At 50.0% G+C, this 25,854-nt stretch overlaps 1 protein-coding gene across 1 annotated transcript in view; it reads right to left on the bottom strand.

Annotated features, from left to right (window-relative positions):
* ADAMTS17 (ADAM metallopeptidase with thrombospondin type 1 motif 17) overlaps window positions 1-25,854 on the bottom strand; it is a 393,371-nt gene that overhangs the window by 204,636 nt on the left and 162,881 nt on the right. Inside the window, exon 8 of the mRNA XM_052659846.1 lies at window positions 16,836-16,941. Within this exon, the coding sequence (XP_052515806.1) occupies window positions 16,836-16,941 (106 nt within the window). The remainder of the gene's footprint in view (window positions 1-16,835; window positions 16,942-25,854) is intronic.

Below are 25,854 nucleotides of genomic sequence, written 5' to 3'. Positions count from 1 at the left end.
ACTGCTCAGGAGAGTGAAGACAGGTCCTCAAACTTGGCTGTGTGTTCAAACCACCTAAGGACGTTTAGAAAATTTTGGATGCCTGGTTCCCACCAGCAGAAATCCTGATTCAATTGCTATGAGGTGTGGCCTGGACACCTGCATTTCCGGAAGACCTTCAAGGCATTCTCTCTCTTAAACTTGTAATTTTGAAATAACTACAGATGTATATGAGCTGGAAAGAAAATACAGAGGTGGGGTTCTGTACCCCCATACACACACCCCCAATGGTAACATCTTGCATAATTACAGTGCAGAATCAAAATCAGGGAGTGAACATGGATGCAACCTGTAGTGTTTCTTCAGATCTCATATACACACTCTCAGTGTGTAGTTCTGGGCAATTTCTTCATACACGCTGCTACCTATAAACCACAATCAGGAAGTCTTGGCATCACCAATAGACTACACTTCCATGGCCCCCCTCCACTCCACCCCTTAAACCCTGGCCATCACTAATCTGCCCCCTATCTCTATGTCCTTCCTGGTGGCTCAGATGGTAAGGAATCTGCCTGGAAGGTAGGAGAGCCAGGTTCAGTCTCTCAGTTGGGAAGATCCCTTGGAAAAGGAAATGGCAACCCACTCCAGTATTCTTGCCTGGAGAATTCCATGGAAGAGGTACAGTCCAGGGGGTTACAAAGAGTCAGACACGACTAACACTTTCATCTCTACGTTACACCATGAACGTTATATAAATGGAATCAGGCAGTATGCATCATTTTAGGACTGGCTTTTTTTTCACTCAGTATCATTCCCATGGCGGCATTCATCATCTGTTCTTTTTTTTTTTTTTACTGCAGAATAGTATTCCATGGTATGGATGTATCAGCTTGTTTAACTATTCACCCACTGAAAGATATCTGGGTAGTTTCAAGCTTTTGGCTGTTACAACCAAAAGCTGCTATAAACATTCACGTACAAGTTTCTATGTAAAAATAAGTTTTTATTTCTCTTGGATAAATGCCCAGGAGTACAACCACTGGGTCTTAGTTTTAAAAGGAACTGCCAGATCATTTTCCAGAGCAGCCATACCACTTTACCTCCCCACCAGGAATACATGAGCGACCTGGTTCCTCTGCATCCGGGCCAGTGTTTGGCTGTATGGCCAGCCGTCTGGTGAGTGAACCCTGGGTACCTAAAAACAGTGCTGCCCGGGCTCCTGTTCATTAACTGTGGCGACGTCTGTGGGGCGGAAGGCACGCCCACCAGCTGTCTGGTGTCACCCGGCCACCCTCTGCCTGGAGGGGTATGGGAATGGGAAGCTGCTGGGCTGGGGCTCCTTGAGCCACTGGGATGAGGATGAGGAGGCACAGGCCTGGGCTGCTGCCTGCTGTTTGCTGGCTGAGGGACACGAGCTGGGCTTCACCATGCAGTGGCCAGCAGCTCAGCCAGCCCAACACATCCTATGTATGGAAGGGGGTGTGGCAGGCTCCCCACAAGGTCTCCTTGGCCGCTGCCTTTCCCAGCCCATTGCTCAAGGAGCAGGCTGTTCTTGGGTTTTATGTTTGTATCTGTTGATGGTTCCAGGTCACACACCTCTAGGTCCCAAGTCCAGACACATGGGAGGTAAAAAGAAAGCCTTGGAACTCACCATGCTGTTGTTTCTCAGGTCCTCAGGACCCCAGCCAATCTGCCTTCTTCTTCCCAGCTTTCATAGCCCTTTTATTATTGTCTGTTGAATAATTCTCAAGGTACATTTGGTTGCATTTAAAGGAGAGGAGCAGGGAAAAGCTGAGTTTACATCAGCTCAGGCCAGGACCAAAGCCAGCACTGGCTCCTTGAATCCTCCAAACCATGCTATGGAGGAGGGAAAGTCAGTGTGCCCACTATACAGATGGGGAAGTTGGAGACATAGGAAGATTAACTGACTCAACCTGTGGCGAAGCTGCCTTCAGGATTTTCTCCCTGAAAACCTGAATTAAAGCTGCAGGCCGGGGCTACACACTTGCACAGAACCTCGGAGGCCTGCATCCTAGGGCACAGCATGGGCCCTGCCTTTCCCCTGCACTGCTTGACAGCCATTGGCTGCACAGGTGCCAAGGGACATGGTCTCGGTCAGAGCTCCTCCCTCCCTGGACTGTCACCACCTTCTCTCTGTGACCTCTAGACCAGGCCTGCCTGACCCCCATCACAGTGGCTTCCATGGGAGGCTCTGCACCCTGCCCACTGTGTCCCTGGCTCACCGCCCTCAGCCCCCCATGCATCCCCCCTCCTCTGACTACTCTGCAGTTTCCTCCTTCAAGGCCCATTCCCACCCTCCTGCCTCTTGTCTGAGGACCCTCAACGTGGCCCTTTAATGGGGCTGACTGTCCTGCACGTCATACGCCACAATAAACAGCCTGCTACTTCCAAACGAGGCATAACTTTATATTATGATAATCCTGGTTCCATCACCTACAAGCTCCAGGGCCGTGGTGAGTCGCGTAACCTGTGTTTCAGCTTCCTCACCTGTAGAATGGAGAGAATGACAGAACTTATCCCACAGGGTGGTGGGGAGGACTGAAAGGACTAATGAATGGAAAGCACTGAAAACTAGCCTGTATAATAAACCCGTGAGAGGGGCTGCTGTTCAACACGGGTGCATCTCTGCTGCCATTCTGCCGATCCTGGCCTAGTTTGTCCTTTATGTTGTGCGGGGGTCAGGATCAGCAAGGGGAGGGTTTGATGTGAGCTCAGAGATCAGCTCAACTCTCCCCATGCTCCAGGAATCTCTCCTTCAATCCCCAGGCTGCAAGGAACCAGCTCTGTGCAGGAAATCAACACGGCTAGAGAACTCGAATTTGATGAGCTTTCTTTCTTCGTTGGGTCGAAGCCGCTCTCCATGTGTCTTGAGCATGCTGGTTTTACCCTGCTCTCTCTCAGGGGCTGTGCAGAGACCCCTTGTGCCCGGCAGCCTCTCATGTGCCCCCAGCGCTTGTGTCCCCAGCCCTTCTCTTCAGCACAGAGACACTCAGCTCCTCCAGCTCTTCCCGTCATCGCCCCTTCCCTTTCACACGGCCTAATCCTGCCTCCTGCGCTCTTTTTAAAAATAGACTTCCCAATGCTGAATGCCAGACTCCTGATGCCACTTCACCTCTGAAGGGCAGAGCAGAGCCATCACTGCCTTCTTCATTTCTGGAGACGAGGCTCCTGTTAACGGGGCCTAAGAATGCATGTGTTCTAATGAGTATGCAGCTAACCATGAACGTGAAAGTGAAATCGCTCAGTCATGTCTGACTCTTTGTGACCCCATGGACTGTAGCCTACGAGGTTCCTCCATCCATGGAATTCTGCAGGCAAGAGTACTGGAGTGGGTTGCCATTTCCTTCTCCAGGGGATCTTCCCGACCCAGGGATCGAACCCAGGTCTCCCACATTGCAAGTAGATGCTTTTACCATCTGAGCCACCAGGGAAGCTCACCAGCTAACAGTAACCCTTACATATAGGAAATCAGTGTCATCTCTTGTGCCAATCTTACTCTATGGGCTGCTGCAGAGTTAGGGAGGATTATGAGTTGGAACTCAGTGGAAAACGGTCCTGGGATCAATTAGTAATGTCTGTCAATGGAGTACAATGCAGAAGTAGAGACACACGTGTTTGCTGGCAGGGGCCAAAATCTTTTTACACATGCTGCCATTAAGCCATGTTTCCACCCTCCTGTGCATTACATCTGCTTCATCTGGGGCTTAACTCATATTAAATACCATCTGGAAAGCTGCAAGGCATATGGTTAGTGCACAGATTTCAATACTGACAAAGGGCTTGAAGCCTGACTCTGCCACTTACCAGTGGACTGTCCCTGGACCTCTCTATAAAATGCAAATAATAATACCATAGGATTGGAGGTGAAAATGAAATGCAATCATGATTTTCAGCATTTGGCCCACTTTTCTAGGTGGTCAAGAACTTCATATTTTCTGAATGTTTGCACACCATTCTCCCTCCTGTCTTTGTGCCATCTCAGTGTCTGATGGGCATGCGTCCTCTCTCCACATGCATGCAGCTCATGATAGAAATGTTAAATCAGCGAGCTCCAGGGCAGCCAGAAGCCTCTCTTCCAGGTAGATATTTCTCTTCTAATAACGATGCTTTGAGTCAAGTTCAAGTTATAAGTTCATTTAACTGCAGCAGTATCCAGCCCATGATTCCACATATTTCCCATCAACAGTGTTAAGAGTTTTGCAGAAACCTGGGTGAAATGTACATTTTACATTCTCTGCTTCTGCAGGATCTGTTGGGGATGACTTGTCTGGAGGTTCTCGGCTGACTTCCAGGATTGCCTCTTTTAAACCTGAGCGCTCACAAATGATGTTTGATGAGTCATTCTGGAATCCTTCTTCCAAATAATATTAATATCCCAAGTCTAAAATGTATGCCATTTGTCTCATTCCCCTCTTGCATGACAGCATTTACCTATTTTAGTCTTTAGCACCCCTGCTTTCCCTCATTGCCGGTGCTCTCATTTGCAAACAAGTCTCCTCAGCCTGAGCCAAGAAAGCCTGAATCATGTGAAGCACCTTCACCTCCTCCATTATTGTCCATTGATCTCTCTCACCTCCTCCACTATTTAGTCTTCAGCTCCTACTGGTACAACATGTAGTGTACAACCTCTAAAGGAGCGTGTGAACACTGGGTGGGACTCGCTGGGCAGTTCGGTCATGATGAGCATGCCCAGTGATAAAGGCAACTGAGTTACCAAGGCCAGTGTCCCTCGGGGTGTGGCTCTTCAAAAGACACCACGCCCTTGGCCTTCAAAAGGGATATCTTTACAACCCTCTGCAAATCTGCCAGTTTGGAAGTAGGATCGCTTTGGGGAACTTTTTAACTTTCTTTCCACTTTGGTAACCAGCCCCCATTGTTTTCTCTCCTGGGACATTTTTCACAAGGAAACAATTTTTGTAATCACCTGGCAGGAGTTGTTATATGCACAACAAAGACCAGAGTATAAGAAGTTTTGCAGACCAGCGCCAGGCATTGCTAAGCCCAGGGCAGACAGGCTTCTAGGCCAACGTGATTCAACTCATGTTGCAGCTAGAGGTGACCAAGGGCCTGGATTTCAGGGCTTACTCTAAACTCTCATATTCCAGGCCTTTCCACAGAGCATTTGGGGGCAGCACTTGTCTTCTAGACTTTGGATAATATGAGCAAATGTGGAAAGAGAAGATAATATCTTTGATATTAGATACAAAAAACAGTTAAGAGACTGAGTTGCCCGCTGCGTGATTCTACCAAAGGGGCAACACCAGGATGGCCTCTGCGCACGCAGGTCACTGGCAGCGAGGGTGGGAAGAAGCCACACTTAGGAAAAGCACTGACTCTCCCACAATGGCTACTGCCTTCAAACTGAGAACAGAAACTTAAAGGGAGACTGCAGGGGGAAAGACAGGAGCGCCAGCATCTCAAGGCCTTAGGTCAAGGGCCTCTGCTGCCCTTTGGGGATGTCAAAGACCACCGCGGTGGAGGCTTTTCTGGAGTGTCTGACAGTTTTGTTCAGTGTTTCAGTCTGTTGCTTCTTTCCATCTTCTTCATGGAAATATCTCATCTCACAGGCAAACCAAATTCTGCTTGATCAGCACGTTCCTAAACGGGTCTGTCGATATCCATGAGTTTGACAGTCTGGTATTTAGCCCCACATTTATCAGATTTAATGATATGTCACATTAAATCTTTACACTAGAGTGGGGTCAGAGAAGGCAACGGCACCCCACTCCAGTACTCTTGCCTGGAGAATCCCAAGAACGGAGGAGCCTGGTGGCTGCAGTCCATGAGGTCGCTAAGAGTCAGGCATGACTGAGCGACTTCACTCTCACTTTTCACTTTCATGCACTGGAGAAGGAAATGGCAACCGACTCCAGTGTTCTTGCCTGGAGAATCCCAGGGACAGGGGAGCCTGGTGGGCTGCTGTCTATGGGGTCGCATAGAGTTGGACACGACTGAAGCGACTTAGCAGCAGCAGAGTGGGGTCACTTTTAACAAGTAGGATGTACCAACCATGACAGGGAAAGCTGGTCTCTAAGCTACAGAGGAAGCTGAATGTAAACCCAGCATCAACTCTGGAAGCCTGGTGAAGACCTGGTGGAGGCCGCTGGCATCGCAAGGATAGTAAATGAAGCACAGGGAAAATGGGACCACGGAAAAGATTCCAAAGTCAAGGCAATAAAGCTGTTCTAAAAACTGCCCCATGGACCAAAATTTTAAAAATGAAAAAAAAAAAAAAGTTTTTTTTCCCTTCAGCTCCATATAAAGAACTCCATGTTTATATGTGTACACACACACACACACACACACACACACACACACACACACACAGAGGTACAATATATAGCTAGAAGCGAGCACTGCTCTGAGATGGGGTCTCAAAGGATCACATGCAAAGGAATCACCCAGCTGGGCTTGGCCCCTGCATTCCTAACAGGTTCCCAGGGGACAGCTACTGCTCCTGGGACCACTCTCTGAAGAACAAGGTGGGGCGCAGCAGGAGTGAGTGTGTTCCTCCCATCTGTCCCTGGTGTAGCTCCACACCCGGGGCTGCCTCGCTCTTCCTCACCAGATTCTGAACAGGGCACTGGAAAGGGGTGCTCCAGATGGCAGCTGCCAAGTCAGTAAGAACAGATCAGGCTGGGGTGGGGTGAGGTCAGGGGGCAGGGAAAGAGATGGGTCCTGGGAGCCTGCTCTGCGGAGTGAGCCAAGCTCCACGTGGGCCAGGCAGCCGGGCGCCAGCGCCTCTGTCTGCACAGTAGCTCTCTCCCGCGGCCAAAGCAGTTTCCGCCCCTCCCTGGTGGAAGCAGAGTACAGGTCACAGAGATTCATCCCGGGGCTCCGCCCGGCACAGACGACTGACGCTGTCAACCTCAGGCTGGTCGGGTGTCCTTGAAGGCATCTCTGACCGAAAACCAAACTGCCTGAGCAGGTTATCAGCGGGTGAGTCCTCAGTGTGTCTGAAGCTGCCCTGTGGCAGGGGTCCCGCTGGGCCCAGGAGGCCCTGGTGTGAGAGACAATTTAACAAGTCTGACTTGGAAAGCCACCACTGTTTCTCTGATCCCTTCTCGTTACAACCTACCTGGTTATGAGCTGGGGAAGCTGTGGCCCTCGTAGAGGTGCAGGTTCACCCCCCAATAACACTTCAGTCCCCCAAGTCACAGGGCCAAGCTTCTCCAGGGGCTGTCTGCTCACCTCAGCCACAGCCTCTCTGGGGACTCCGACGACCCCAAGATTTTTCCCAGCTCAGTTCAGAACTGACGAAGGCGCCTTCTCCTCATTCTCTTTTTGCTTCTGATGATAGTGTTAGTGAGTCACCAGGCTCACTTCACAGCGGCCCCTTCAAACACCACAGAAACGCGGCTGTGCTTAAGACGAGGCCTTTGTCAGGCATCCAGTGACCCTGGGGAGTGTTACAACCTCCCACATTCTATATCCTTCCACTTATTCATATTTTCTCTGAGAGGTCGTCCCCAGATCCTCATGCAGGCCCCTGACAACCACAGTGCTCTGTTCTGAAATCAGGAACAAGATTCCTGATTTCCAGCTCCCCTGGCCCCTTCAAGCTTCTCTTCTGGTCCTGTCTGCCGCCGCCATCATCTGGCAAAACCACCTCCAGGCTAGGTGGGAGGGTGCCCTCGGTGCCCAAAACTGGACAAGGAGATCAGGGCCCTTTCCCAGAACTGCCGTTGACTGGGCTGGTGGCAAAGTTCCCAGGGGTGAAGAGAACATGCAGCTGCCCTCAGGCCTTTGGAATTTTCCATCAGCAGTGGGCAGAGGATGCACAAGGATTTCAGGCATGAAACCAAATACCTAGGGAGAACGCGGGCATGTGTGAGCCACAACAAAACACCACAAGCTGTGTGGCTTATCGACAACAGAAACTTCTTTCTCACAGTCGTAGACGCTGGAAGCCCAAGGTCAGAGGCCCAGCACAGTGGGCTCCTGGGGGCCCTTCCTGGGTTGCAGAGGCTGCTTTCTTGTTTTTTTCATACGGCAGAAAGAGAGCTAGCCAGCTCTCTGGCCTCTTCTTTGAAGGGCACCAATCCCATTCGTGTGGGCTCCACCCTCTTGAGCTAGTTACTGCTCAGAGGCCCCACCTCCACGTACCAATCACCATAGGGGTGAGATCTCAACACAGGAGTTTGGGGGGACACAAACACTCCATCCGTAACAGAGCACTCCTCCATCTACGGAGAAGTTTGCACGCTAGAACGCCCCACCGCCTCCCACAGTGCTTACACGACCCTGGTTAGGTAAGCAGCAGCGGTCTTTCCCAGCAAATGTGGGTAAGTCCAGAACCAGAAGAGCCACTTGGGGAGCACGCGGCCTCAGCACGCGATTGGTTCAGCTGTATGAAAGGCACTGCACCGGGCCCGAGGCTCTGGTCTGAGTCTCTGCTTGGTCACCTGGAGCCCTGGAATGGGAAGCCATCTGCAAAATGAGGCTGAGATGATTTTGGACATCCCTTCCAGCTCTGACAACCATGAGAAAAGCCGCTTACGGGGAGCTGCCAGAAGCTCTGCTGTTTCTAACGAGAAAATTGGATCTCATCTAATTCCTGGGATAGTCTGTAATGTAAGGAAGTTCTGAGGGGATTTCAAAATTTGGTTCTTCAGCCAAACCCAATTCACACCTCACATCCCTCTTCCTGCCCCGCCATCTTCTCAAACAGTGTCTCAGACGACATGATTTCAGGTAAGGAAATCCACCAACAATTAAATGCAAAGAAATCCTGGGATGGAGACAAACACTCCCACATCTTGTGTAACCTTCCCTATCAGAGTAACGGAACTCGGGGAGCAGCAGACGCCCAGATCCAGCTGGATTTCCCATCATGGCGATAAGATCCAGCCAATAGCTGCTCGGCCTAGCCGCTCAGGATGCAGGTGGGAACACATGTGTCTGCTCACTGAAGAGCTTTTAATGGCTTTCCTTTGTCTGTCTTCCCTCCCAGGCCCGGCCTGGGCAGATCTGGCAAGGCTGCAATCAAGGTCCTCTTAAGAACAGCGGCTCTGGGCGTTCCAGTCAAGTGGAAGAAGGGTTCTCTCCTCACATTCAATCCGAGGCAAGGGTAAGACTTCAATGGAAATGATGATAACTTCCCTGCAACTCTTCCTAATGCCAGGCAATGAGAAATCACTCCTTAAGGCAGAGAAGTCATTTAAATGGGGCCCCAGAGACAAAGTTCCTTGCCGCGCTGGACCCTGTACCTCCCATTCAAAACCATCCATCTGGGAAGGGCCCAAAGGAAATTCTGCTTTTTTTTTTCAGTTTGGGGTGGGGAAAGAAAGGCAGAGCTGTTAGGAAGGAGTCACTCAGGGCAACGCGGAGCGGGGCTGAGAACTGCTGTGGTTGGTGGCTGCCCCACAACCCTCCAGAAGCCACAAGTCATTCTGGCTCATCCAAGACACCAGGAGAAGGGTGGTTTGTAAATGAATGTCAAAGAGCTTAGAATTTTCAGTGGCACATTTTTAAAAAATAATAAGAAAAGTAAATGAGGTTTGATATGACTCGAATTTGGATAAGACAGCCGAGTCAAGGATGCCCGTACAGCAACTTTAATCCAGGGGCCAAGCGCTGAGGAAATGGCACTTAGAAATCTCTCCAAGCACCTCCATGGGAATCCTGAGAGCCCTGAACACCACTGGCACCACCAGTTAAGGTTCCTTCTAGGAGACGAGGCTGCAGGAGGCTATAACAGCTGAGTAGGGATGGAGGGTGAGACTTAGGGATTCAGGGAGAAATCCCTCTGAAAACCTCGAGTGGGACTTGCCTGTCCTAGAACCAGCCCTTCCTGCAGACCTCCTGGGGGCCACCTTTTCTGTTCTGCAAGAAAGGCTGACCCACACATGAACACAGCCGTCCCGAATTCCAACTAGAACAAAAGCACACTTTTCCTCCTCCTGGGATTTCTAAACAGTTATAACATTTGCAGAAATCCTCTCTCCACTACACCTTCCATGTGATGTCCGTGCTGTGCCCGCTGAGTTGAGCACCCAGGCAAAGGACTCGGCAGGCTGCCTGGCCATTCTTGGCGGCTACCTGCCTGCTCACATACCTCCCACCCGCCGTGTGCATGCCTCGGACCCCCTGCTCTGCACCGGCAGTTTGCTCCCCTCTTCACACATCTGGATAACAGCTTTCCTTCCTGCCTGTTCTGGGACTGAGACAATTCCTTTCAGTTTGAATTGTGTCGACTCCAGTTTTGAGAACAGTTCTCCCAGAACAGGTGTCCCCTCTCCTTTCCTCAGCTCCCCAGGCAGCCAACCACCCTCTGCCCATAAACCACCATCCTTGGGAACTGAACGCAGTGTGCTTCCATGCCGCACCTCAGGCAAGTGTGTCCCCAGGCCCCCGACAACAGGACACCCTTCCTCATCCGCTGTCCTGAACTCATTTGAGCAGAGTCACGTTCTAGCTGGAAACATCCAGAGTGCCTGGCTCTGACTTTTCACCGGTATCTTTACTGGAGGCCATCAAGCTTCCCCGGGACCTGCCTGGGCCATGGGTCCACTTCTCACCTCAGGCAGGTGGCCACCTGGCCTCTGCCTTCATTGGACTGAGGAGGGGAGCAGAGTCCCCGCTCTGGGCAACATCAGCCAGGGCAGGGCTTCTGCCAGCTCCAGGGGGTGAGGGGCACTTGTGTGGACCTGGGGACCCAGTTGTGCACTCATGCACTGATGGGCCAGGGTCCATCTAGGACCGACTGCGTGTCTGCAGGCACACAAGTGTCATCAAACACAGCTCCTGATCGCCAGGGTCTCTGTATCGCTCAACCTCAGCCCCGCGTTTCTCTCCAGGTGGGAGCATCAGGCCCCTGTGGGCTGCCTGTCCCCCTCCTGCTTTTTCCTTCCATTTCTAGGTCTCCCAGGAGGTGTCAGCTGCAATAAGACAGGACTACTCCTAACTGCGGTGGCTTCTTTCGGGAGGGCTGGGCCTTTCCTCACCTGACTCGCCAGTGATAAGCACGACTACTGGGCTTCCCTGGTGGCTCAAGTGGTGAAGCATCTGCCTGCAATGCAGGAGCCACGGGCGATGCAGGTTTGATCCCTGGGTCGGGAAGATCCCCTGGAGGAGGAAATGGCAACCCACCCCAGTATTCTTTCTTTCCTGGAGAATCCCAGGGACAGAGGAGAGTGTTGGGCTACAGTACACGGGGTCACAAAGAATCAGACATGACTGAAGTGACAGCATGCACGCACCTGGTGCAGGGCTAGGAGAGTGGCGACAAAGCATGGAATTCAGGTGACCTCGCGAGGGGTGAGCTGGAGCCAGGAGCACGTCCAGCACCACGGCTCAATGCTGGGGGTGACCTGGGGGGACAGGGCCAGGAAGCGAGAGATGGAGCAGGCAGGCAGATGAGGCCAGCAGCAATGATACAGGGTCTCAGATGTCAGGCCGGCAGCAGCCCTGCCCTGGTGCACCTGGTGTTTCCTGGAGAGCTTTCCAGGCATCCCTCCCCAAGAGCAGGTGGTTTAACTGATCAGGCCTGTTAACACTTGGCCACAGGCACTTTGAAGAGCCTCAGGGGCTCCTCTCCTGCGGCACAGCCCGTATGTCACCTCTGCTGGGTTCCCAGGTTCCCGTGAAGGCAGCGATTTTCAGAGGCCACAGGCAGAGCCAGCTGACCAGAGGAGGGGTAGATTCCAGAATGGAAAGACCCAAGAAAGGGCATCTGGAAGTCAGGAAAGACCCCAGAAAGAGCAGGTGGGGAGAGGCCCAGCCCGCAACAGCCTGCACATGGGCTGTGACTCTGGGGTCTGTCTGGAGCATCGTCTTCAGATTTCTGCGGGTTGGAGGGGTCACGTGGTTTGGTCTGACTCTCTAGGCAGGCGCTGATGTGGCTCAGGCTTATCTAACAGAGCCTCCTAAATCCGACAGAAGCAGAGATTTATTTTCCGCAAGGGAAGCTCTTTGTTTTTCTGAGTGGGTAGCCAGGTAGGCCATGAGTAGAGTCCTTCTCCGCTCTCCCCACCCCACCTGGAAGCCCTGTTTAGACACTTCCCAGGTGCTGTCTTACCCAATTGTGTGCACGCTGCGTGCATGGTTCCTGGGTTTCCCCAGCCCCCAAATGACCAGCTGAGACTTGGGTCTGTGCCCTCCCAGCCTCCAACTGCACTAGGAAGCATTCTTCTCAATCAAATGTCTCCCCTGGGCCTTATCACGCCACATTAGACCAACCTTCCCCCAAATAAAAGGCACTCTAACCAATTTTCATGGAAATATTTTCTTTCTAACACTAAACGTTCCAAATCATAGTAAACAACAGCCTCTAAAAATAATGTTATACTAACATCACTACCAATGCTCCCCTTGATTATCAGGGTATCACTTGATTTTTTAAAAAATTTTTCTCATGGGCAGTCAGCATGGATATGAGCTTCTGAAAAGAGTTCTTCCTGTGTGCAATCAGGGCTGCATTTGGCCTCAAAGAAATGAATGCTTGGAGCTCTCCCTCTTTCTCTCTAAAGTCAAATAGTGATGAACAACTTGGACACTGAGGTTCACCGCAAGGCATCCTGGTTCCTTAAGGGAAAGGCCTGGGCAGAGCTGTCCCAGCTGGGCGGTCTGCTCCATGTCACTGACTCTGTCACAACCAACAACAGCTGGAAACACGGCCCTCTAAAGTGAAAGGTCTATCACAGACACCCTCTCGTGCTCAAGACCATCGCTTCCTCATGGTCACTGCAGGCTCAAGAAGACACAAAACCAGCCTCATTTTCAGCTGGGTTTCTCAAGCTACCACAACAAGACAGGGAGACAGCCGCCTTCCAAAGCTCGCACAAGGCGAACCAAAAGATGGGGGCAGCTGCCTATCATGGGTAAGAAGGCATCTAAGGTCACGTTGTTAGTTGTTCAGTCGTCTCCGACTCTCTACGACCCCGTGGACTGCAGCACGCTAGGCCTCCCTGTCCCTCACCATCTCCCAGAGCTTGCTTAAACTCATGTCCATTGAGTCGGTGATGCCATCCATACCATCTCATCCTCTGTTGCCCACTTCTCCTCCTGCCCTCAATCTTTCCCAGCATCAGGGTCTTTTCCAGTGAGTTGGCTCTTCGCATCGGGCTCATTAAAAAGCCCCAAAGCTGCCATCAGAAGAGCGGATGACAGACCCAGCTCATCCTCCAGGCAGGAACACAGGACAGCCCCTTCCCAGGGTGCCCCGACGACTGCCATCAGGAGATGCAGATCCTTCACCTTCTGTCTGAAGCCATGGCCGGAGTCTTTTCTGCCCTACCTCTTCTTCACCAGGGCAGATCACCAGAAGACTGCCAGTCTCCCTGACAGCACTTGAGTTTCCTAGGGAAAGCCCTCTCGAGGACACACTGGCTTCCTAGGCAGCTGTACCATGCCATTTTTGCCTTCTCTGCATTGGCTGCTGGCAAACTGAAGGTACCTTGGTTTTTTGCTTATATAGCAAGCTCTCTTCTTTATAACATATATTTCTATAATTTGAATTCTTATTTTAATAGCCCTGTTGTATGGGTATATTATCATATATGTGTGTGTGTGTGTGTGTGTGTGTGTGTGGTGCGCGCTAAGTCGCTTCAGTCCTGTCTGACTCTCCGTGACCCATAGACTGTAACCTGGCTCCTCTGTCCATGGAATTTTCCAGGCAAGAATACTGGAGTGGGTGCCCTCCTCCAGGGGAATCTTCCAGACCCAGAGAGCAAACCCAAGTCTCCTACATTCCAGGTGAATTCTTCAACACTGAGCCACCTGGGACATCCATATTATCATACAAGTGATCCCAAATCATTTTAGGTAGAGACTAGAAATTGTCTCTAAAGTACCACTGGTTTCCTAATCTATAAAGTAAAAGCTAGGAAAACTGCCTCATAGGACGGATTCAATAACACAGTGAATACATAGCATCTAACAGTACCTGGTATACAGTAGGTGCTCTATGAGACCTGATGTGATTTAAACATCATTACTTCATTGTTAATTTATGTCCAAAGCAGCATTATTGATGTTACCAAGCCAAAAATTTTTCATTTAATCTATAATTTAGAACTTATTTTACTGCAAATTGGATTGGAGCCAGTTCAAGGCACCAAATGAATTATTTTTGAACTACAATAACTGAAATAAACTATGCATACAAGACAGGGATAAAAACGCCAGCACTACAATGAGTTAGACATTAAAACTGAGCCTTACAGTTAGCTTTGTGGTTTTTGGAAGCCAAAGCAAAAATGAAATCATGCTAACTTATGTGACACTCATCATCTGATAAACGGCCTGTGCAGCTCCTATGGAAAGTGACTCTTCTCCTAACACTGGCATCCGAGGATAAGTGTTCACACTGCTCCTCACAGGAGGTATACTGGGTACGGAGCAGGAGGGCCACGTCCATGCATGCCTGCACGCAAAGGCACACACATTCATCCTCCAGAAGAGATGCTTCACTTTTCAGTATTAAATGATTAGGGCCTGGTGGGTGAGCTCTCTGGAGATTTCCCATGGGTACACAGAGGGGTGTTCTTTATTGTTTTCTAAAACTCTCACCAAGAAATTTTGTTAGAGAGCACGGACCAGTGGATCAGATCACTGAGAATACCATCCATCCTATGTCAGTTTACACCCATTTAAGAAACATGGAATTAAATTATTCCTCTCTATCCCAAAGAATGGATCCATTTCCAGGCTCGCATCTGTGAAACAGCCTGTCCAGTGGCTTTCCTGAAAGTGCAGGCTGGCCTCCACCTTACCGCTCCACACAGCCTCCCCGACTCCTCGAGGAGGATGGCCAGGGGAGTCCGTGGACAGGGAGGCTGACTTCATCCACGGAGGATCTGCCTCTCAATGCTTGCGAATAACCAGAGACAACAGACTTCTCTGGGAAAACCACAATCGCCCAGCCAGGAGCAGGACCAAATGCTAGCAGGATTTACTGGCTTTGATGAACAATAAGGTGTTTGTTTTTGCAGGTAATTAGAGTTCAGTAGCAAGCTATAAAGAGTTCTCCGAGAATTCTAAACAGACGGTAGCTAAAGGCTATTGGAATATGACTGAATCTAATCAGTCATCTGCAGACCTCCTGAGTTAAGATGCCAGTATTTGATAAAGCACAACCACACAGACCACCAGAGAGGAATGGCGCTCTGTGTTCTTAATGTCCAGGGAGAAAAGGCTAAAACATGTGCTCACATGTGCTCATGTGTGCTCACGTGCGGGGGTGACTCCTGCCATGGGAGGCAGCAGGGCACATAAACATATCTCTTCAAAGGTCCACACAGCCTGTGTGCTGGGAATGTTTCGACTACTTTACACTCTCACAACTGTTAGGGAATGGGTTCCCAGGTACTACGAAGGGCTGGGTGGGGCATTTGACAGAGAGAAGTGGTTTGCAAAACCATACGCATTTACACTCTTCTTTCAGCACCCACTATTGAATGTGGGGCTTGTTGCCTGTTTTTTTTTTTTCTTAACAAATCTGAGATATGAATACAAATTTGATTACGATTAGTTTAAAAAGATTTTTTCTAGTAGTCTAGACAAAAGAGGACGAGCAAAGTGCTGTCACCAATATTTTTAAAATACTGTCTGTCAATTGAGGTTTGACAGAAAACAACAAAATTATGTAAAGCAATTATCCTTCAATAAAAAATAAATTAAAACATACTGTCAAGATGAAATAAATGTTTTCTTAGAGATAACTGCTCATCTTGCTTGTCTTGGCCAAGAACTTGTTATTTTCTCCTTAATACCAGAAAATACGCCTAAGATTATTTTCATTTACTCACATCATGATAACCAAGAGGGACAGAAAAGTGAACAACAAACCCACCCACAGGAGTGAAAAAAATTAAAATGAGACCAGATAAATGAAACAAGGTAAAAAAAAAAATCAAGCCCCAGATATGGCTAAGACTAGGGGACAACAGCTGCTTTCGGACTCCTTACCCATAGCCTCTACTCTTGAGAAGCTTGAGTTCACATTTAGGATTCTAGGCATCTTACTATCTAGAGCACTAGGAAAACTTGACAATACATATATTTTCTCCAAGAACTAGATTTCCATTTAATTTTGTTCTCTTCAGTCCAATATAAATTTTCCCATTGTTTTGCATGTTTTGGCCTCAATTTATTTATTTAAAGTTCTTAAGCAGTCACCTCACAATGTTTCCTTCAGAGAAACATGAAACAGCTACTCCAGGAGGAAGAGAAAACCCTCGGGCCGCAGGTTGAGAGTCAGCTGGCCTCCTGCCCCCGAGGCTCCCTGCAGGTGATCTCAGCCTTGGGCCAGCCACTCAAGCCCCAGCCCTGCTGTCTCCCCATCTGAAATGCCAGCAGGCAGCCTCAGATTCTGTCTACACTTTGGGCTCTAGGGTTCTGTGGTTCTTTCTTCCTCAAGGGGAGAATTGCCAATGGACAAAGGGCATAGCTGATGATTCTTTAAACTAAGACACTGACATTCTGCTTTCAGAAAGTTGGACTTTGTTTGAAACTGGCTGAAGAAAGAAAAAAAAAATTCAATGGCACGAAGATAATCCCACTATCTGAGTATATTTAGAGTGAATCGAAATCGTGCTGATCTGGGAAAGGGGATGCAACTCACGACGACACTCTGAGAAAAACCTCTTCCCTTTACAGAATGTGCTTTAAGAATAGACCAACCTCAAATGAGCATTTCCGCTCTCAGAGACAGTCTGTTCAGTGATCTCCTGGATTCCCTGAAGGGCTGGGACCTGGGCTTGCCTAGGTCCCTACTCGAGAGGAAGCAAAGGCGCCCAGCAGTACTGTTTTAGAATTTCCAGAATCTGAGTGAAAAGAATATGTATTCAGAAAAGCATTTAAAGAGGCAGAACAATCCAGAGTCTGATACTTACTTGTGGCCCAGCTCATGAGCGATGGTAAAGGCCAAATTGAGGCCATTGTCTTCGGCAAGCACACATTTCCTCTTAGCACTGCACACACCTCCTAAGTAAGCAATTCCTGCAGCAGAGACACAAAACACATCCTCTTCAGAACATGCGAGGTCCTGACCTCGCAGGGCAAATCCACACGGTCAGCATCACACACCATCGAGAGGGGCAAGTAGGGGCAAGGATGACCACGGGACTGGGTCTGTATCTCCAGAGCTCATGGAGACTGGCTGGTCGGTGTAGGATGCTTCTGTACTTGTCTAATGATAACAATAACCACCACAAGCATCTCTCGAGCATTTAACATGGGTCAGGCTGAGCAGTTGGCACATCTTATCTAACAAAGTCCTCATTAGCCAGGATGGAGGCAACAGGGAAACTGCGGTTCAAAGAGGAAAGGTAACTTTCCCAAGGTCCCTCCCCTGGACTGGCACCTGGAGCTGGAGGCTGAGGCAGCCAACTTCAGCATCCAGGGCCGGGGCCAGGCGAGGCCAGCAAGGCAAGGTACCCAGCGTGCAAGGTTCATGGAGAGGACCCTGAGGGGGTGAGCAGGCTCCTTCAGACTCCGTGCCCCAGGCCTCCACATCCCCCGCCCCAGGCCCAGCCCCACAGGGTTACTGCTCTCAGAGGGTGAGCCAGACCAGGGCCAGGGCTCACTCAGAGCAGGCCAAGGACAGCGGGAAGGTTCAGGAAAATGTCTCAGGAGCCCCTCAAAGGAGGAGACCGGGTCCTGGGAGGAGTGAAAGACACCGGAAGAGTAAGGGCCTGGAGGCCACCTGGGAAGATGGACCCCGTGGTCCAATGGCTCATCCCTGCACACATGTGAGAGACCCCAGGACCTTCCCTGAGATGGGAAGACTGAGGCAGTGCAACTAGGGGAACCAGACTCAGGAGAACATTGTGAGCAAGGGGCTGAGGAGAGACGATGGGAGGTGGCCGGCCTGTGGGGGTGATGGGGGGAGGACAGAGGACAGAGGGGGCGGCCTGTGGGGGTGATGGGGGTATTCCAGGGGAGCAAAGCTGTTCTACAGAGGCCCGTGACCAGGAGAGGGCCTTGGATGGACTGGGCACAGCTGCAGGTCACGGGCATCAGCCATGCACGGCTGCCCCTCTCTAGGCTGACACCGCCCGTGGCGGCTCTGCACACTCCTTCACAGCTCTGAACCTCGGAAGGGCATCCCCGTGGTCCCCTCCAAGGACCCTCAGCACAGGGCCTGGGAAAGGATTTGAGTGCTGGTGGTGGCCGACTCCCCACTGTGTCCTGTGACATGAATGAGGGGCTGAGGGCCCAGGGGGCGGTCGGTGGGTCACAGGCCTGGGCGGGCCCGGTGCGGCCCTCGCTGTGCGCTCACAGGGGTGTGGAGCAGGCAGTGGCTTCAGCTGGGCGTGCACGGGCTGGTGGCATGGGTGACCCAGTGACCAGGGCCTCTGCCCACCGGCTTGCACCCTGGGAAGTGTTGTGGCCACACACGGCTCCCTCAGTGTGCTCAAGGAGTCTTGGGAGCGAAGGGCATCCCCGCGGGCACAGGGGCCAGGGCGGGAAGGGGCTGACGGCAAGTAGGGGGATTTAGGAATTAAAAACAAACCTCCCTCCCCGCTCCTGAAGAGCTAAACCAACATCCTGTTTGTTGACATCAAGACTAAGCCGGGGCAGACCCCGGCACACACGGGGCCCCCTTACAACCCCCGCGAGGGGCAGACCCTGCGAGGGGCAGCACAGGAGCTGGGCACCACAGCACACGCCTGCTTTTATTTGGAAACACTCTTGGCCAGGGTTGAAGCTTTTGTTTTCCACCAAAAAAATGAAAGGAAATGCTCTTAGGCCTCAAGATGTGTTTTTTTGCACGCGGGCATCTTAACGCAGAGGATGGGAAGGAAGAAAATGACAACCAGAAAGGACACGATCTGCCTTTGTGGTGCCTTCAAGGTCGTTATTCTGGTTTTGTTTTAAAAACGCTTTGTGGGCTGCTGCAAAAAGTCCAGCAGTGAGTGGGGCGGAAAGCTTCCACAGGGCATTGACGGCATGCGCATGCCACACACACGCACGCACACACACACACACACACAGACACACTCACTCACTCACTCACTCACTCAAATGCTCCCCTGGTCTGCCCAGCCTCCCGGGTCAGTGAATCAATCGGAAACAATCAGCCATGCTCGCCCCAAGGAGTCGTCTGGTGAGGGGGAAAGACAGACATCCAGGGCCAGCTGTGCTGAGCTTGCTGTCCCAGGACCGCCCGCTGAGCCAGCAGCCTTCAAATACCACAGGATCACGCCCCCAGTCCTGGCTGCACTCAGCACCGGAATGGGGCATCGTGAGCTTCCATTCTAACTGGGCAACACGCAAGGCTGGGGAACAACTAAGTGGAGGGCGTCTCAATAATCGCATTTTGGTTTCTCCAAGGTGCAGATGACTTTTTTTTTTTAAACTAGAAAATGAAGCCTCGGTTTATAAGAGATACTCCCAGACAAAGGTGGATTAAGGTCTAGTGTTTTTAATGATTTATTCCAATTGTGAACTGCTGTTCATAAAACCAAGCAAGGCAAAGCACCTCAACAAAAACAGCCCCAAAATGGAGCATTGGAGCTTGCAAATTTATGAGCAATGCTGTGGAAAATGCTTAGAACTCGAAAAACAAAGTCTGGAGAGAAGCCCAGGTTGTTGTAAAAGCGCTGTAGGGAACAGATGGTGGTTAAGCCAGGAGCTTCAGGGGAAAGCACAGCCCACCACTATTCCATGTTTTCTGGGAACAGCAGTGTAGAGAGCAGGGTGTGATGGAGACACGGAGACACCCTGTTACCTCTGCAAAGCCACCAGCTTGAAAATGCCATCAGATCCCACCTCAGCACTTGTCAAGAAATGAGGAAAACCCAGTTTTCTCAGCATCAATTTTGTTTTTTAAATTAAAAAAATGAAGTCTGTAAACATAAGTTCTGAAACTGTGGAAGCAGAGGGACCTTCTTGTGGAACTGGAATTCCCCACAGACAGCAAGGATTTCTCAGACCCCAGAGTGGTGCTTCCAATGGTTTTGGCCTTCCATGATTTAAAATTCTACACCAGAGAAATCAGAGTAGAACTTATTTTTGAAATCTTAAAAAAACATCAATTCCACATGTTTGCAGAGCTCCTTGGAACAAAAGTGAAGCAGAAAAGCAACTGGCATTTATTAGGGTTCTCTCCACAGGCGAGTTCAGCTCTGCATGCGGGGTCCTCCCTTATTTGGAAGGTATTACTGGCCCCACTTTACAGGCAGAGAAGTGAAGGTTCAGCATCCAGTTACATGGCTGATCAGGGCTCAGACTTGTGTACAAATGCAGGGCTCTCTCTCTCCAGCACCCATGCTCCCCCAGGCAAACGCTGGGCCTCCCACACCAAACTTTTGGTAACCAGCAACAACGATAAGCTTGAAGGATTTAAAAGATTTTCATAAATCTTAATGTGCACTTATGCTGAGATGTGGGTGGGATACAGTACAGGTTTCACATGTTTAAGTCCAAATTCTTTAATCCTAAAGATGAAAAGACTTGAGGGATATATGTGGTCATATTAGCAGTAGTAGGACATGGTTAAGTCATTACAAATCTTTACCTTTTTTTTCCTTTTGACAGTGAATATGTAATTGCTATGAAAATTAAAGGTATTGATTATATCTCATTTATTCAAGGTGACATACCACAGAGGCAGAGGTGGGAGACTAACAAAGCACCACCCACAAAATCTATCTGGATTTTGATTCTGAGTGTACAGCCCTGAAGGCAGTAGACACGAAGGAAGTTCGCAGTCAACACACAATTGAGTGTGTGCTTGTATCCTAAGGGCAACTCACTCCATCTCTAGGAAACCCTTGGCACAGATTAGGAAAAGCAATATACATTTTGGAAAGTCTGAAATACTGGAGTTACAGATGCAGGGCTGTAAAACGTTTTCCTGATGCCTGGAGAAGTGTATCTAATTCATCACAAAGCAGATCACATCCCCCAGAGCCTCCCAACCCAGTTTCTCAGGCAAACCAACTCAGTGCGGACACACTCTTCTCCATTCCTTTTCTTGGTAGGAGCACAAGCTTGAGGAGCAAATTGGGTGAGATGGTTTAATTTCTTTTTCAGTGGAAAACTGTGTGGTATAAGCACATAATTCTTAGACTTAGAGTTGACCATATGATCTTTTCTAGATTTAAAGAGTAAACAACACCCAATTGTATAAACTCTGGTTTATCCCGCAAATTGTCTGTGTAAACAGTTTACAGCTGCTGGCCCTGTTGCCCATTACTCAGACCTTCCTGGGCTCTGCCTCTGAGAGAGATGGTCATCTTTCTCCCACCAGCCGCTCCAGGAATCAACACCATCATGGTTATCCCTGGCATACCACGCTGCCAATTATGAGATCGCAATTTACATCTATTCTCTCAGCAATCACAGCAGTAGAGATTGAGTTTCATGCTCAGGCTTGTCAACAAGTCCTTGTGCTCTCGGAAACTCACTAAGTGGTTGGAGGTATGATCTGAATTTGTGAACAGCATCAGGAACAAATGTCTTAAAACCTAGAACATGACAGATGAAAAGTAACTACGGTTGATTCTTATTACTCACGGTACCTGGATTCTAAAAGGAAGCTCCGAACCCTGAATTCTGGAATAGAGAACAATTGATCCTAGGGGAAATACAGGGTTTGGTTCCTGGGAGCCTCTGATCACATTTTTGTCAACTGACACATAACTTTGTTTTACGTGTCTTTCTGTTTAAAGACACCTATTCGATACGTATCGATTCATTAACATTGAACCAAGTGCCTGTAACTCAAGGCTGAATGAAGTTCATCTAGTGTTTTCTTTGCAAGGCATGTGGCAACCCTGAGCTTTGAAACACTAATCAGCACTTCAGCACTATCCTTGGAGGCCACTTAAAACAGCAAAATCACCACTAAAAGCAGAAAAATATGAAAAACAAGGTACCAGAGAGACCTCAAAAAGGACACTTATTCATAGCATGAGAGCTGAAACAAGAAAGAAAAACACTGCCTTGTTTGACCTCTCCTGGGAACATGCCTGTTGGGTGACTCAAATATTTCACCATTCTCCATGTATCTGCAAATGACCACAAAAGTACTGCAAGTACTGACTTGGGAGTTTCAAACAAATTTTAACGAGTAGGTGAATTCACAAATGCGGACTCTATGAACGAGGAAAATTGGCTGCATTCTCAAAAACCATGTCTTTTATCAGGCACAATGAAGTCCTTATCAGTTGCAATAAGGAAAATCACTTTTCATTTACATTTCCTATATATGCTGCTTATATTTCCTAACTCTACACTATTAGATTAACTGACTCAGGCCCTTCTCCATAATTCTGCTTCTGCAGTCTCTGAGATCAGTCGTTCACATGGTCATTGGAAGTCACTGACCCCCTAAAGACTTCTGCACAAAGTGGACAGAGCCCCATAAAAGCTGAAGGACAGGCTTCTAACAAATCGGGAAAGAGGGTTCATGGTAAGTGTCTGGAGAGGTGGCAAGGGTAGGAGAGGGTGGTGCCACTGCTTGGGACTGAGGGACACTGCTTTCCAGCCTGGCCCTGCCCATGGCTTTCTGCCCTGGTGCAGGGCCCCCATGTTCCAGGGGTCACAGCAGGACAGTCCCTTCCAGACACAGCCTTGTCTTAGCAATTCCCCCACAAGTAGGAATCCCCATCTCCCTGCTCTTCTGGGTCCCTTGGGGTCAGTCACAGTGGAACGAAGTTGAGTTAATAAGGTCTTTATCCCTATACCATGGGTGGGGCTGGGAGGCAATGGCTTAAAAAGCAGCACTGGTTCCCTGCTTAAACATGAGCACTGCAGAAGTTGCCACTGCAATACAAAACTGTCTGTGCCAAACATCTATCTAACCTGGAAGCACTGATGAACCAAAAACCCAGCAGCTCACAAGGGTCAAATGAAGCAGTAAACAGACAAAGTGTGAAGGTAACAGCTTCCAAGTCTGACCACTGAAGGGCTCACATGCTTGATTTTGAAACTTAATACCAAGTCAGAGTAATCAAAGTGGTATGCTACATACATAGACATTCAGATCAACTGAACAGAATCGAGAACCCAGAAATAAACCTTCACGTTTATAGTCAACAGACTTTTGACAAAGGTGCCAAGACCATCCAATGGGGGAAAGAAGAGTCTTTTTCAACAGATGGTGCTGAGACAAATAGATACCCAATGTCAGAACCCCTTTCTTAGATCATACCCAAAAATGAACTCCAAATGGATTGTAGACCTAAATGTAAGAGCTAAAACGATAAATCTCCCAGAAGAAAACAGAAGTAAATCTCTCTGATCAGAGGGGAAGGCAAAGCCTTCTCAGATGTAACACCAAAAGCATGAGTGGGGATAAAAAAAATCCCACGCCAGTGTGTTTACCAGTGCAGACATGGTCTTCTTGTGGCCCACTCCTCCCTCAAAGGAGAACGGCTGGGTGGGGGCTGGGAGTGAGGTGGGGAGAGATGGAGTTCCCAGCCAAGCAGTGAACGTGCTGATACCTCCCCAGGGAAGCTGTCCAGCCATGATGCCTGCATTATGGCTTCCTGCTAAGTAGGATTGTCCCAGCAGCCTCTGTGCTACAGGCTAGCTCATGCAGCCGTGTCAAATCCTTGTGAGCTGCTGCTCTGTGTGTGCATGGGCAGGTGTGTGTGTGTGTGTTTCTTGATTACGGTCAGAACCAGAAAGGACAACGTATGCTGGGCCGCACTCCAGCTTAGGACAAACATGCCCTCACTCCGGGCATCCCAGGCACCTCCAGGATCTAGGGGTTTAGGAAGAGATGTCACCCCTGGTGAGGGAAGCACACAGCAAGACCCCCAGAGGACTCAAGGGTTGCTGGGCTAGAGCTGAGACTCCTACAATATAAGTTAAGTGAGTGAAGTGTAAACGGAGTCAACTCCCCCTGGGATTCACAAACTGGAATCAAAAAATTTATCTGAAAGGTTTGTTGCACTCTGTGGAAACCGAAACATACCAAGAGATGGCGAGGGAAGAGAAATAACTATTGACATTCAACAGACCATGGACAGCTTGAGCCAGGTACACAGAGACACCGTGCAGGCTTCCTATGCTCCAGCAAGATGGCGCTTGTGTCTGGGAAGAGGATCCCCAGGGAGCAGACAGGGCTCCTCCAAAAGCTCAAGAGGCCTCTCCTCGGAGGACGCACAGGGGCTCAGGGGCTTCTGCCCCAGGCCCAGACCCCCACCAGAAGGGCCCCAGCAAATTCACCTCAGGACGTCAAAGGAAGGAGGTCTGTGCTGAGATCCTGAGACTCATTTTGTCAAATACTTCGCACAGTGTTTCCTGGCTGCCTGTACATTACAGCATCACGCCAGGCAAAAGATCTGAAGATGAACCAAAGGGGTGCAGGCCACGGGAAACAGTCCCAAGAACACCATTCCAGCAAGAAGACAGGGAGGCAGGTGGAAAGGTGAGCAGACACTTTTTACACCAAGCTCGGGGCCCGACAGGTGGGCGCTGGGGTCTCTAAGGGACGATCGTCCTGGTGTCGTGTGTCCAGGTATGGGCTCCCGGGAGAACAGACAACGGAGACTGCAGATGGAGCTGGCTCTGGGTCCCCTGCTCGGGGTCACTGGTCAGAGCAGAGGACCCCCACCCCCAGAGAACCAGGCCCTCCTCACTCTCACCTTGGGTCCCTCAGCAAACATGTCTGGACGCCCTGGCCACGGCTGGCTCCGCTGGCGGGAGCCTGCCGGCAGCACTGGGAGTGCAGCAGGGATGCAGGCCTTCAAGTTTCATTTCAAAGACCTCCAAACCCTTTTGTGTGCTCCCCAAGCACCACGGAGGGAAACAGCCCCTGCCAAGCTTGCTCGGTGTCTGCGTGTCTCAAGCTCTCCTGGGGGTGCACGTGCACGCGTATGGGTTTGTGCTCTGGGCAGCCACCACCAGGCAAGGATTCTGAAAGCCGGCGGTGTGAGGTGGACGCCCACGCTCCTGCGGTAAGGAGCCCCGGTGGGTTTCAGTGGTTTTATTAAATTCCCATTTGCTCGCCATTTAGCATCTGTTTTTGTCAATAATTCCAGGGACCTTTACTAGTCCTCCTTTCACAGCTTTGCGACTCCTCCATCCTCCTCTCTCCCCATCATCTTTCCTCTCCCTGGGGGTGAGGACGCCCTCTTTCTCCCTAGGGAAAGTTGGGGTTTAGGGGCAGGGTCAAGATGTGCTTTCCTTAAAAACAGCTTGGTCCTGTGGGATGTGGAAAATGACACAACCAAGGCTTCCACAGGGCCAGATATCCCAAAGGAGTACCTAGGAGTGGATGTGAAGTGTTCCCGGCCGAAATTCAAGTGCCACCTGGCAAGAGGGATGCACTCCTGACCTAGCCTGCTCGTGGTCAAATGCACCCTGAGTCATAGTCTCCCGCAGCAGTCCTGTCTGAACTAAATGTGTGAGGCCAGCGGCAGGCAGGGCGTGAGGGAAGACCACCACGTTGTGATGGCAGCTGGCGGCGAGGGGAGAGAGCACCCGGGGCAGCGCCCAGGGAGGGGCACACCTGGCTGAGGGCAGTCACACAGGTGTCCACTTTCTACAGACCTACCACGTGACAGAAGCACTCAGGCACGGCTTTCCCAGAGGCAGAGGACACCAAAGGGCACAAGGGGGTCTTCCCAGGGGCTGGCGCTCTCTGACCACCAGATCTGGGATCCGGTCACACCGAGTGCTCCGTTTCAAACATTCACTGAGCAGCACACCTAGATATGCTTGTTTTTATGTCAATTTGACAAAGAGAAGAGGTGCACACACAAGAGAAAAAGGAGAGTATGGACCTGATTTAATGATCTGAAACTGGTCAAGATTACTGGCCAGTTCAGATCTTGTCCCAGGAGCTAACATATAACCTGGTGACTACAGTTGGTAAGACTATATGATATAATCGAAATTGGTGTAGAGAGTAGAACTTCAATGTTTTCACCAGCTCCCCCCAAAAAGTAAATA

Source organism: Budorcas taxicolor, chromosome 21 (genome assembly GCF_023091745.1).
Source record: "Budorcas taxicolor isolate Tak-1 chromosome 21, Takin1.1, whole genome shotgun sequence".
Taxonomy (NCBI): domain Eukaryota; kingdom Metazoa; phylum Chordata; class Mammalia; order Artiodactyla; family Bovidae; genus Budorcas; species Budorcas taxicolor.
This window is presented reverse-complemented; position numbering and strand designations above follow the sequence as displayed.